Raw genomic sequence first — 14318 nt, forward strand, 5'->3', positions numbered from 1 at the left:
TCTTAATGTCGTGATCTCTCAGAAAACTTTGCCAATTTTGTTTTTACCCTGGATTCGTCTATGTATTCCCTTTCCCCTAAATGTAGCTCTTGTTTCTTGTAGCAGCCATCAAACTACCGGTATCGTCTATCATCCTGGTACTTTTGATAACTATTGTCAACCATGCTAAAATTATAATCCTGGTACTTTTGATAACTATATATGCATCCGAGACTACATCCACTGTTGTTACAGTTTCAATGTGTTTCATAACGAGTATGCTGATAGGGTATTATGCCCTTACCTTAAAAACAACGTGAAACTGTAACTAGAGTGGATGAGGTCTTGGATGCATATGGTAGTTGTAGCAACACATGTTCAGGATATTCTATCTTAACCACCCCGTGATGTATTTCAAGTTAAGCACCATATTCACATTAAAAGGCTGACACTGGTGCATGTGCCTGATGCAGTGAAACACGAACTTAACCGAGTCATTATTCGAACAGTCGTTACTGATGATGCTGTCATTTCGGTTTCGCTATTCGGTGACATAGGGGTAGACGAACTATGGATTGTGTTTAGGAGGGGGAAAAGCTTTGAATAAATATCTTTCAATGACCTTTCAAATGCACTAGCGATGAGTGATCACACAAAAATATTGTGATCCGTGTATTTATCGGTTGTGATACGGTTCTCTGTTTGCTTGAAAAGGGGAAAAAAGATTGCGTGGGAGGCATTGATGGCATTTGAAGATGTCACTTTAACATAAAGAATGATAATTGATCCGCCTAAATCACCGGTGTTTACTGTAAAATCGCACATACTTATCAGACTGAGTTAGCATGGTTAACAATGCAAGAAATCACTATTTACGCAAAAGGGAAGGCTAATTGTGGCTATTCCCTCAAATTAGTCTAGTCTTTTCCAGCATGCAAAACGTGCAATAAACTAAGACACGCGTTTAGGGGACGAGCTTGAAATTAGCTCTTATGCTACCCATTCCAGGCGCTAATGGATGACGAAGGGACAAAGAGGATCACTTTTAAAAAATTCTTTCTGAGACCTCATCATTTTATCAGAAGCTTGCACATTGTGGATGTAAGAAAGTTTGCCGCGGTTGTTGTTAGTGTGGAAAATCAAGTCTCCCGTGAACTGCGTCGTGTACATGTTGTGGTGACTCGGAATTAACATGTTTTTGGGCCAAATAGTGGTAATTTTTAAAAAGTTTTAGTACTTAAGCGATTTTATTTCGTTTTAATCAATCTATCCAAAACTCTACATCGAAGATATGGATTGAGAACTCATTTTTGACATTTACGCCATATTGGGGTTTTTTTTACCGGAAGTGTTAACTTTGTATTTAAATATCAACTACAGAATATGATTAGTGGTTTAGAGGATTACTTAAAGCCAAAAATGTAATGACCACCACAAAAAAAAACACTTTCTTTACATTTTGAAAAGAAGTTGAATATCAAAATAAAATAATGATATTTCTATGTCCGCCATTTTGAATATAACCGGAAGTAAGGGTTTTAAAGACATTAAGGAAGATGGTCATTGTTATAATATTGTTCGTTTCTCTTTGTGTTGCATTTTAACGTTGAGTCGTTTGTGTTTTCTCTTATTTTTGAGATATTGAGATAAGACGTGGCACGGTACTTGTCTATCCCAAATTCATGTATTTGGTTTTCATGTTACATTTGTTATTCTCGTGGTGTTTTGTCTGATGATTGGTCTGTTTCTGTGTGTGTTGCGTTTCGGTGTTGTGTCGTTGTTCTCCTCTTATATTTAATGCGTTTCGCTCGGTTTTGGTTTGTTACCCCGATTTTGTTTTTTGTCCATGGATTTATGAGTTTTGAACAGCGGTATACTACTGTTGCCTTTATTTATACATTGTATCCATAAGCAGCATCAAAGAAAGGTTCCTGTACAATTTAATGATAGTAGCAATACGTCAAAACACATTTCAATCACCCTCCCTAAAAAATAAGCTTATTTTAGTACAATGTCCGCCATGTTGGATTTTACCGGAAGTAGGGTTTTAAAGACATCTAATCTATATAATATATCCAAAAGTAGTACATAACAAAGGTTTGTACCAAATATATTAAAGCAGCATGATAATAATACCTTTTCACATACTAGCCGACGATATTGGGCCGATTTAAGTATGATGTCCGCCATTTTGGATTTTACCGGAAGAGAGTCTTTTTTTTTAAATGCCTCCCTATCTGAAATAAAAGAGTAATAGTTGAGGAAGGTCTATGCCAAAGTTCATGCTTGTAGCAGGATGTGCACAATTCGTCTGAAATATGCTTCCTCATTTCCATTCTCAATTTTATTGTAGCCGCTGAACTATATTGCACAATTGCATTATATGAGCTAATTTTTGATATATTGCTCCTAATTTTTCTCTGAAGTTTAGGCAGATTTTACTGCTGATATTGTTATTCTCAATTTGCATATCACGGCCATTTAATAACGCTACTCGTGAAACAAATCATTTAAATTCCACATTGCTGTTAACAGATAATTATCATAGACAAGAAGCCCTGTCTATTAGCTGTATCCTCTGTTTGAATATCACAGGTAGAATGAGACAACGATTTTCAGCAATTCTTAAGAATTTTACTGTTCATAATGTAATTGCATATTCAAAGGTTTTCACTACAACGGTCTTGGTGCATGGAGGCCTTCTACATCTAATGTCAAGTATGGTTCATGATTAACACCAGCTGGAGCCCAGTTTCCAAGTCCTGTTGGTGTCATGTTCATCCAATGGAGAAGTCTTCTTGATACATGGAAGGGTGTTGTTCTTTCCAGTTGGGTTAAAATCATTATAGCTTGTCTGTTGAAATAAATATATAAAATGTTCTTTAGTACTATTTAATGCAAAAGGATATGATATTGGAATAACAGTTGGCCATATCAATTTATTCCTTTGTCTAAATCAGCAGATTAGATGCATTTGACTTGCATACACTTTACTACAAACATTAGTTTTGATGTTCTAACTCTTATGGTTAACACAGTTGATTTATACACGAGTCTGTCTTAAGCCTGTACAAGGTAGTTAGATGTTCTTGGTTGTCGTCTGCTTTTGGTTGCTTTGAAGTAAGTCGTTAAATTCAGGCCATCAGTTGTCTCTTAAAAATTCATTCTCATTTTGTCTTTCATGGTTTTATATCATTTATCATATTGTACACATGGGTTTCTGTAATTATTTAACGATGTTTGCTGATCTTTTATTAATTTGTTCAAGTCTTTAGTGAATAGTTTGCTCATTGGTTATTATTGGTATGGGTTATTTTATTATATTTGAATTAAAAAACAAATCATAAACATTTCAAAAAGAGGTTGATTTTCTATAAATTATGTCTGTATAATCCTTAATATTTTTTTTTATAGATGATTACCTATATATTGTCCTAAATTTGTTTCAGCTACCTGTTCATCCGAATATCATTCAATTTGTACATTTTTTAAATAAAATTTGTCTACACATTTTTTTATTATATAAGTGTTGACTTAACGTGCATTGTATATACACCTGTTTCTATTTTAGTGCTTTCAATATTTAGTTTTTTGTGTAATATAAAGCAGAAAATATTAAGTAATATTGTCCTTTCAATATTTGTATTTGGCAAAACTATTCGGAATGAATTATTTTCAATGGTTTTCAATTTTCCATTTTTATGTAGCCTTCCACCTGTGTTTGTGCAGACTGTTGACTGGTCTGGCATACAAAATTAGTCAGGTCCCTCATCAGATAGTCTTCATGCATATCAAGCTAAATAAGGGCTATTCAAGAAAAAGTCTCCGGGGGCACATCATTATAAAATTGTTTTGGGGGGAAGAAAAGGGGTAAATCTGCATTTGTTCAAAGTAGTCCAGTCGATTTTTGAAACATTGTTCAGATTCAAACTTCGCAGAGTTTTAGTTATAGTCATAGCAAAGATTTATAGTTATGAACCCAATTCAGAAAATCAAAATGGCTGCTCTGGGAGGACATTTTAAAATTGCCGCCATAAAATCAATATAAACCATTTAAAAGAAATATAAAAAGTAAACGGCTTTACAATCTTAATAATCTTTGGTATGTAAATCACTAATAACAAAGACTATCATCTGAGAACTTCAGATATGTAAGTGCTGGTGGCCATCTTGAATGGTGGCCATTTTGAAAACAAGAATTTTCAATTATCATTATTTGTCTTTTTTGATAATTTGCTATTTGCATTTATACTAATGTTTTCATGCATTTACAACTCGTTTTGCGATTCATTGTTATATGACTGTTGCTTTTTATATGGGATATTCACAAAGCGGGCAAATCAGGCATGCACATGTTAAAAATACCATGCTAGTTAAAAAAAAAAAAAAAAAAAATTTGTTAAACTCCATATTAGCTTATATCGAGTATAACAGAATCAGAATTTAATATTATTTAATTAAGTTTTGAAATCACTGAAGCTAAAAAATCTAATAAACAAATAGACTGGAAAAAAGGTGAACGCCAAAAGAGAACACATGAGGATTTTCAATTCTTGGCAGATACCAAAAAAACAGATATAAACATTGGAACTGGTTAGTATTTAGTATCAGTCCTTTGATGCAAGCATATAAAGATGTTGTGTATTGAATTACTATTTTGCATCACTCAAGCATCACATGGCAAAATGTAACTTAATCGCAAAGATAAATTTTCACATCCCAAAATATTTCGTCAGGAAAAACGACATCCTATTTCTGAAGTTGAAGATGAGTCACCAATTGAAAATACTAGTAAAATAACCAGACTTATTTGTGATGAAACAACAAGAAAAATGACTGCAGGAAGTATTTTGTGGTGACCTATCTAACGATCTTAAAGAAGCATTGTCATTTATTATCGACATACAAGTCAGTGCATGACTATGCATTTAAACGACAAACTATTGTTCTCGTAGCCAATCTCAGTGCTGGAGATTTACTTCTTCAGGAGCCTCGGGATCATGCTAAATTGTTGTTAAAACTGTACAACAAGGAAATAAGACAGAATCCAACGACACAGAATGAAAGTCAGGATGGTCTTATCCCTTTTGTGATTCTAGAATGCTTCTGCAGTTCCATAGCCTTCATTCAATTGTTCCAAATTGTAAATGCATAAAAAAAGATAAGTATAAATGCAAAATCCAAATTAATGAAAATAGCGAATAGTGATATTTTGAAAATCATTGTTGTCAATATGGCTACCAGTCCTTCAGTATATGAAGTCGTCGTATGATAGTACTTGTTATTTGTGATGAATATACATGCATTATGTGTAATCAAAATTGGTGGAGCCATTTATTTTTCTGAAGTTTTTTTAAACCTTTTTTATCAATTTCATGTCGGCTATTAAAATGCCGCCAAATGCAGACCATTTTCATTTTCTGAAATCTTTTTAATGTGTCTATACCTAATAATGTTTCCTTTGACCCAAAACTTAAGCTCTGCAAAGTTTGAGGGTATCACCAACATCTGAATATTTGTTTAAAAAAGATCGGACTATATCGTAACCCTTCTGAACATCGCTACAGCAAGCATATGAGTCCTGCGCTAAATTAATAAAATTTGAATTAACAGGTTACAGTTGCAGAGAATGATGCAAATTGTTTGAATGCAGTTTTAATTTGTACAATTCTGTGTCAATGTAGATACTTATGTGATAGAAGATAATAGATAAAGACAGCTGTTGTGTGGTTTGACTAGCTTATTTATTGACCATCATTGTGTGATATTTTTAACTTCAATTGAGAACATTTGAGCTGACAACTTCCTTATTGACACCACTTGCATGATATGACACTTATTATGTCTGTCATGGAGGTTCTTTTTAAAGTTGTTTTCATGTAAACTTTATAAACCAATTGATTTATTTTCATCGAATAATCAACTTGGGAGATCTACTTATTTCGGCGTGATTTTGAAATTCAAACTTTTTCAAGATGGCCACCATTAAATATGGGTAACATTTTAATAAATTTTGTTCAACGAGGCAATTTTTATAAGCAAAAGAAAATTAAAAGTACATTTCTACAAAGTACATAATTTAAATCTATCGGTCGTACCAAAAACTTCCATGGGCATTCTGGCCCCAAGAAAACTCTTTTTTCTGGAAAAGCTCTAACAAGACTTATATATACGTGAAATAGTATAGAAACAAAAGAATCGTACTATTTTATTATGTCCTTTCTAACCTACCTATGAAGTGGAGGTATAGAATCTACAGATGTCAGGGTGCCTCTGGTTGATACAACATTGGTGCTTTCTTTACAGTCACACTGCACATGTATAGATTTGTCAGGGGATCTATTCTCCACTTCATACATACCACCGAACCATCCTTGCATCAGGGAATACACTGTTACTGATTCCCGAATCTATAAGATAAAGTATTATTATTAAATTGATAAATTATCTGTTTACAGAAGACTTATTGTTTGTCTTTTGTATCATTTGTTTGCTGTTCCAAAGACTATTCTCTATATATCCTTGAATATTAAATGGAAAATAAATATCTAAATGAATCTTCGATGTTTCTTTAAATATCAATAAAAAAAAATGTGTAAAATGTTTGTTCATGTCAAATGAATTGTTTTCCATAGATATCAGTTATACTGATGTCAATACTAGAACATTCTAAATCAATATCATCATGATTTAATTTTTTGTATTCTAGATTCCTTCTGCTCCTTTTGCTAAAAAATGATTTGTACGATTTTGTTGTAACCTACAGATGAAGGAGGAGGTATTATAATGCCACTGTTTTGGTTCCTTTAATATAATTCTACCAAATCACATCTATTAACCATGTGTTATTTGAACATAAGATATCAGTTCTTATATGTTTAAATTTCATATTTCCCTAAGACGTTTTGACTATTTTATTTATTATGTCTGGTTTGTTCACACATCGTTGTAAATATAATGGAATTTGATGAGACTGTCATACAAGTGAGAGGTTTAGCGCTATAAAACTAGGTTCAATCCACCATTTTCTATATTTGAAATTGTCTGTACCAAGTCACGAATATGACAGTTGTTGTCCATTCGTTTTGGATGTGTTTTGTCATTTGATTTTGCCATGTGATTAGGGACTTTCTGGTTGAATTTTCCTCGGAGTTCAGTATTTTGGTGATTTTACTTTTTTTTTGCATTAAATTTGAGAAATAGTCCAAATTTGATATATCATCATTTATATTAAGAAGAAAGCTAAGGCCTTGTCAATTTGATAGTTTTTAACAAGATGTTATTCAAGGATATTTATGTGTGTAATTTTGTGTTGACATTCACTGAATTTATCTTTTTTTTTCTAATATTTTATATAAATATATTTTCAAATTTCATTACTACAAACCTCTTCTCTCTGTCCTTTACTCATAGCAAGTTATATATGGCATCAGTTAATGCATATTCATATTTCCTTGTCTTTGTGAAATTTTCCTCTACCATTAATGATTTTGAACATTTTATTGACATCACATAATTGCATCTCTGTACTGGAGGTTTGGTAACTGCTAAAAAAAAATCTCTTTTATGTTGCACTTCCAAGTATTAATTTAAATGAATTTCTTCGTATATTGTTGTTACATTTATCTTGTAGAATTACTTACTATTTATAAAAAATGCAAATTATCCCTTAACCAATTTGTTTCTGTCAAATATGTACAGACCACCATTTCAATTTCCCTTTAAGGAAAATACAAATTTTTTGCGTGTACCAACTTTTGGTTTGTGTTTAATGGATATTTGATTTCAAGGGATATAACGTATAAAAATATATATTCTGTTTTAAATCTTATCTTGCTATTTTTCTTTTCCTACGAATTTGACAAAAATTGGTACCCCACAAATAAGATAAATAAACTCATCATAGATACAGTACTAAATTTTGTATATACGCCAGACGTGCGTTTCGTCTACAAAACTCATCAGTGACGCTCGAATCCAAAAAAAGTTAAAAATGACAAAAAAAGTACGAAGTTGAAGAGCATTGAGGACCAAAATTCCTAAAAGAAGAAGTTCAAAAAACATTAGTTTGTACTGCCAATGTATTTACAGCTGACTTTGCATATCATCTTGGAATTTTGACAATTTAAGATTGATCTTATCAAAAACTTAAAACTACGTGTGGTAAATCAACAGCAATATACCAGAAATGAGCGTGTCAATAATATTTTTTGTCACTGCAGGATCCTGGTGCTCCGACACTTTGCTTTAGACAAATCACATCAGTTTGAAAGCTTAGTACATTACAAAAGCATTTTCAACCAACAATTGAAAATATATCTAAGAAATAATTAAAGTAATATGTTACGCCATTGAAGATTTTTGTGGCTTATCATCTTCTACTGAACCAACAGCATGTGTGTATGATAACAGAATTAAGTTTAGTATTTGTGTAAACAAAATAGCGCGATATTATGATATAATGTAAAGGAAAAAACAAATATAGATGAACAATCTTTTTTTTCATATTGCTTACTTTCTGAAATAATTAGTTTTGCTTAATCACTTATGTATGTCCTTTTAATTTCAACTGTTAGCAATTAATGAAGAAAATACGCACTTACCTTTATAAATAATGTGAGGCGTTGTGCTACAACTCTGAAGTTGAAGATTTGTCAATCAAAAGGGTTGTGGATATATGTTCAATGGAACAACAGTTTATATGACCCAAATCACTGTCGTACATATTTTTTTCCAACACATCAATCGAATAAAAAACAGAATGCAAATGTATGCATTTAAAAACGGTAATGGAAATTTTAATGTATAGGAAGCATTTAAAGATGTTTATCGGTAAAATTTCTTTACTTTTAAAACAGGTGAAAAGCATTGCTTTACACAAAAAACTGTAATCATGAATCTTGAAAATGCATAAGTGAACATTTAAAGGGTCGGATGTAATAACATTCTTTAAAAGTGTTTTTTTATTAATCGGATATAATAACATGAATTTTATGTGAAGTTTCAATTAGAGAAGTGGTAATAACTTTTATTTATATTTTAATTTGCATTTTTTTACTTTATGGTAATGTTTTCTCATTTGAATTGCTCCTATTCAAAGACAAAAATGGTTTTAAGTGTTCAATGTACCTGGTTCAACTATATCCTCTTTTGGAAAAGACATCATCAAATAATCTCGATCGATGGATACTTGTTATAATGTTAAAGATACAATACATTTATTAATAATGGCCAGTTCATGCGATACGAAAATCCAGATCGTAGGGTCTCTCTAAAGATTATAAATGCGAATTTTAGCAATATTACATTATCGTTTACTGAAAGATGAATTTTTAATTGTGGTTTGCTGAAAAAGAATTAACGGGAGATACCTTAAAGACATTTAAACTTAAAACCGAGATATACAGGCAACATAGCGACATAAAATTAATGGCATCAAAAACATGAATAAGTTATAAAAATTATATAGGAGACTAAAGATTTAGCACGAACCCCACTTAGTAAAACAAACGATGTGAATAAAGATCTTGTTATTATAATATGACATCTACATTAAAAAAAAATAATTTAGAATTTAAAGGTTTATTACTCATTCTAAACTGCAAATTGTATTACAAGTGAACCCCAATTTTAAAATGCAGCTCCAAAATCGGGTTTTTTGTTTAAAAAAACACTAAACATAATATAATTTGGTTTTAAAAATACTTCAAGTCTTCTTTTTGCAATATTCATATGATAAGTTTGTCTTATTATATAAAGTAACCTCGTTGTCTTTAATGACAATGCACACAAAGGCTTATGTGTGACTATGCATAAACAATAACAATTGTTCATGTATAAGGTATCAGCATTAAGGGTTTAATCATTTCAATATACTTTAATCCTCGAAGTTGAATACATATTATTATGAAGATATTCAACTGACAAAAACTAAATTTAGAATATTTACTTCTAGAATTAGCGTGAGTATTCCATAAAGTAAAATCACAAAAATACTGAACTCCGAGGGAAATTCAAAACGGAAAGTCCCTAATCCAATGGCACAATCAAATGATCAAACACATCAAACGAATTGAAACAACTGTCATATTCATGACTTGGTAGTGGCATTTTCTCACTAGAAAAGGCTAGATTAAACCTGGATTTATAGCTAGCTAAATCTTTCACTTGTATGACAGTCGCATCAAACACGATTATATTGACAACGATGCATGAATAAAACAATAGGTAAAAATGTCAACATTGTGTTATAATCATTATCACTAAAAAAAAACAAATACGAAACACAGAAGCACATTATTAGAATTTAGATGAGAATTGTTTGTCAGTTTGGTAAGAATTTTCTATAAGATTGGGGAAGTTGGAGCAAGTACAAAGAATATCTTAAAACAGTGGGGTAAATATAGTTAATAAATCTACGTCATCAGGGACTGCCTATTTTGGAGAGAGCTTGTATAACACGGAAGTCATTTGCTCTTCTGGTTATTTTATAATGTTTGCAATTGATATTTCTTTATAGATGGATCAAAACTAGTGTTAAAAAAAAATTAAAATGAATGCTGATTGCATATTTTGTTTTTACAACACTGTTGAAAATAATTGGGTCCGTATAGGAATGAAGTGTAATCAAGGCCATGTAAATGCCTAAAAATGCCTCAACTTGTTGCAAACGATGGGGCTACATTTGTACTTGAATAAACGATATTAAAGCAACTTAGTTGTAAAGGTAAATCAGATATAAATTTATATCTAGACAAATATTTGCATTTAAATATGCAAATTTTAATTATCTTACATGATACTTTCCGTACCTAGTTATGGGCAAATTAAATGATGACACTACGACAGTTATAAATATATCTTAAAAGAGTTTTGGCCTGCTTCTCCTCCTCCTCCTCCTCCTCCTACTCATCTCAATGTTAGTTGATATTTCTATGATAATGAATAGAATAAGCAAAGTTGTGTTTATAAACTTGTTGGTACCTCTTATATCAGCTATGGAAACGTGTACTGATTTTAACTTGAACCCCATTACAAGAACTTGTCGGTGTTACTAAAATGTGAATTCCAGCGTGAATGTCACTGCATGGTTATATCAAAGGCTAATAATAAAGGACCAATAAAAAGTCTAGGAGTTTATTTTGGAACAGATCGAGCTGAATGTGATAAGTTGAATACTGAAAAAATAATACAGAAATGTGACAAATTAATAAGTAATTGGAAAAAAAAGAAATCTTACAATGATAGGTAAAATAACAGTTGTAAAATCTCTTCTAATACCAAACCTTACATATTTAGCTTCAGTCACAAACCTACCACATGAATTCATTCAACAGTTTAAAACTCTTATCTACAATTTTATATGGGATGGTAAACGAGAAAAAGTCAAACGAACCACACTAAGCAAAAATACTACTGAGGGAGGGCTTAAGATGACAGATATAGACAATTATATAACTGCACTACAAATGGCATGGATCAAAAATCTTACTGCAGATGATTTTGCTAACTGAAAAGTAATTCCGACATTTTATTTTAATAAATTTGGTGCTAATTTCATGCTACTTTACATGAATCTAGACAACATCTACTCAATACAAAACCTATATAAAACTTTACCAAAATTCTACTTAGAAATTGTAAAGTCTTGGTTCAAAGTACAAAATTTAAAAAATACCAAACTCAATATGAATTTTAAAAACATTAGACAACAAATCTTATGGGGAAACAAACAGATAAAATTTCAAGGAAAGTGTTTAGTTTTTATAAATTGGATAAAAGAAGGTATTATATATGTTAATGATATAATTGACCAAAATGGTAATATCTCTCAAGAAATAATATCTAATAAAATATCCTCAAAATCCAATTTAATGTTTGAAATTTCAAAACTTAAATATGCTATACCAAATGAATGGCTACAGGTACTTAAATCAGAAAAATCAATAAAATCAAAAGTAAAAAATAAACTTAACCTTTGCATTAATACAAAAGAAAAAAATAAGATAATAAGTTTACAAGTAATGGAAACAAAACAGATACACACACACATTAATAGTGGAAATGAAGACACACCTTCGGGTTTCTTTAAATGGAAACGTGTTCTAAATTTAGATTCTTTAATCCCAATTAAATCAATGCTAAACTTTGTATTTACTTATTTAAAAGATAACAGATTAAAAATATTTAAATGGAAATTGCTGCATCATATCCTTCCTTGTAAACAACTGCTTTTTCAATGGAAGATAAAAGAAGACAGTAATTGTGACTTATGTAATGTAACAGAAGATTATAAACATTTTTTTCTAGAATTTCATTACTTTAAAACTTTTTGGGAAAAGATCAAAATACTATTGAATAAAGTTAAAATAGGTCATCATATCCTAAACTACAGAAATCTCATTATAGGATATAAAATCAATGATATTAATTATTATGATATAAATCTGTTGGTGACACTCATAACATTTTCTATCCACAAGTGCACCCACAGTTCAAATTATAAAACTACACATTTAGATGTGTATGCCCTGTTCAAAAAAGATTTTTTGAACTACTTAAATATTTCGACACTTTCAGGTGGTAAACATGGTAAAATTTTGAAAGAAGTAAGCTTGTACATATAATTATTATTCTTGCATATATGTTATATGCTATATTTATTCAGCAATACATGTGACTCAATATTATTTAATCTTAAAACCACGTGCTGTGGACTTCGTCATGATCATGATCAGCGACAGTGATAAAAGATTAAACCCCTACTATTCTTGAAGTATCCTTCTTGTAATATAACACATATTCATAAATAAATAAACTTATATAATGTACTTCATTTCGCAACCAAGTATGTACACCTACATAATTAATATATAACAAACTGCTTCGACTGTTAATTTGCCTCCATCGTGTGATCCTTGATCAATAGGTCATGACCAGGTCAACTAGCATATATACAGAGTCAAAGCGGTTCACGAATGTAATTTTTTCCGGAAATTAATTTCTGTAGTAATCTGTATACATAATATTGTTACATGTAAATCTAACCATTTATTATTATTAATAATTTTCTGAACAATCTCCCTGTTTGTTCAGTAAAACTAACACTACAGGGGTGCCCTGTCAAATGCTGTAGACATGGTACTTATTATAACAGCAATAGTGCAATAAATCAGATTTAAGATAAAAAAAAAAAAAAAAAAGAACATCTTAGGTTTGTATTTAAACATAATAATTTTGTCTGAAGAAAAAAAAAAAAAAAAGGGCTAATAATTTCATATTATTTTCAAATTTTTGATGCAACCTTCTCACTCAAAACAAATGCAACTTTCAAAGGAAAGGATAGCCTCATATCAACCTAACTTTTTTATTAGCATCTTTCAGTTTAGATACCATTGTGGTTTATGATTACGACTTATCATATAGTTTTCAATCTTTTGAAGTTGATCATAATATTCAGTGAACATCAGTATATCTCTCTTTAATACTCGAAATACATTTATTTTATTACTTGATCCCAGTTATATGTCTCTCCTGTAAACATGATAAAGGATTGATCTAAAAACAAATGAGATTCTAACTCTCGGAACCCGCTCACGTTGAATTGCCTGCAAAAAGTGAGTTCCTCAATATTCAATCAGTACTGTTATATGTTTGGCGTGTCCGGTCGCCGTGTTGCAAATGCCCATACATCTATTCCTCAGTATGTCCGAATATGAATGTTTGTTATTGTGGAGAAGAAGGGGTTTTATTTTTTACATTGATGTTTACCTGCAGTAAACTGATACAGATAAGTACTTAGGTTACACTACTGCCTGTATCTGTAATATCCAACCAAATCCAAGGCTTGGTTCAAAATGTCGCCGTCCTTTACCCGTCCATATTGACAACTGCATACAAGGAGAATGGTGTATTTTTTTTGTTATATGAATGCACCAAACGGTTAACCTTAACCTGCTGCTCCATAAAATCATATGGATTAAACGAGGATAGATATGCAAAACAGCAACTTTGACAGTTGTAAAATCTTTTCACTTGTCAATGTTTGAAAGAAGGGGTTTTATGTAAAAAAAAATACAAACCATAGGTTGATATTGTACATAAGTATATATATGCTAACTGATTTTTTTTTCCATTTAATTATCAATGTTAGCAAATATAGGGTTAAGCATCTGGTGTAGGTAAATTATACATCTCGGGATACGGCGTGTCGTGATATGAACCCCTGGCATACGGCCATCGGAGGCTGTTATCCAGACACATCTATCCCTCGGTGTATTATTAGTTACTGAATTTACAAATCAGTCCAGTACACTGAAGGTTTTAAAACTAAGAAATCG

The 14318-nt window shown here is 31.1% G+C and overlaps 1 protein-coding gene across 1 annotated transcript; it reads right to left on the reverse strand.

The window, feature by feature from the left end:
• Positions 1-2473: 2473 nt before the first annotated feature.
• On the reverse strand, positions 2474-12912 carry LOC139485433 (calpain-15-like). Its single transcript, XM_071269911.1, has 3 exons — positions 7367-12912; positions 6211-6389; positions 2474-2833 (listed from the first exon to the last, which is right to left on the reverse strand). Exons 1-3 carry the CDS (start codon positions 7388-7390, stop codon positions 2653-2655), a joined length of 384 nt encoding a protein of 127 aa, XP_071126012.1. The 5' UTR covers positions 7391-12912; the 3' UTR covers positions 2474-2652.
• Between the last annotated feature and the right edge of the window lie 1406 nt (positions 12913-14318).

The sequence above is a fragment of the Mytilus edulis genome, chromosome 8 (genome assembly GCF_963676685.1).
Source record: "Mytilus edulis chromosome 8, xbMytEdul2.2, whole genome shotgun sequence".
Taxonomy (NCBI): Eukaryota; Metazoa; Mollusca; class Bivalvia; order Mytilida; family Mytilidae; genus Mytilus; species Mytilus edulis.

Excerpts from the sequence above, each read along its gene's own strand:
- LOC139485433 (XM_071269911.1), bottom strand. The coding sequence starts at position 7,390 with ATGAGTAAAGGACAGAGAGAAGAG. Across the intron at positions 6,390-7,366 it reads GTAAAGGACAGAGAGAAGAG|ATTCGGGAATCAGTAACAGT; the intron begins GTTTGTAGTAAT and ends TTTATCTTATAG. Across the intron at positions 2,834-6,210 it reads TCTATACCTCCACTTCATAG|ACAAGCTATAATGATTTTAA; the intron begins GTAGGTTAGAAA and ends TTATTTCAACAG.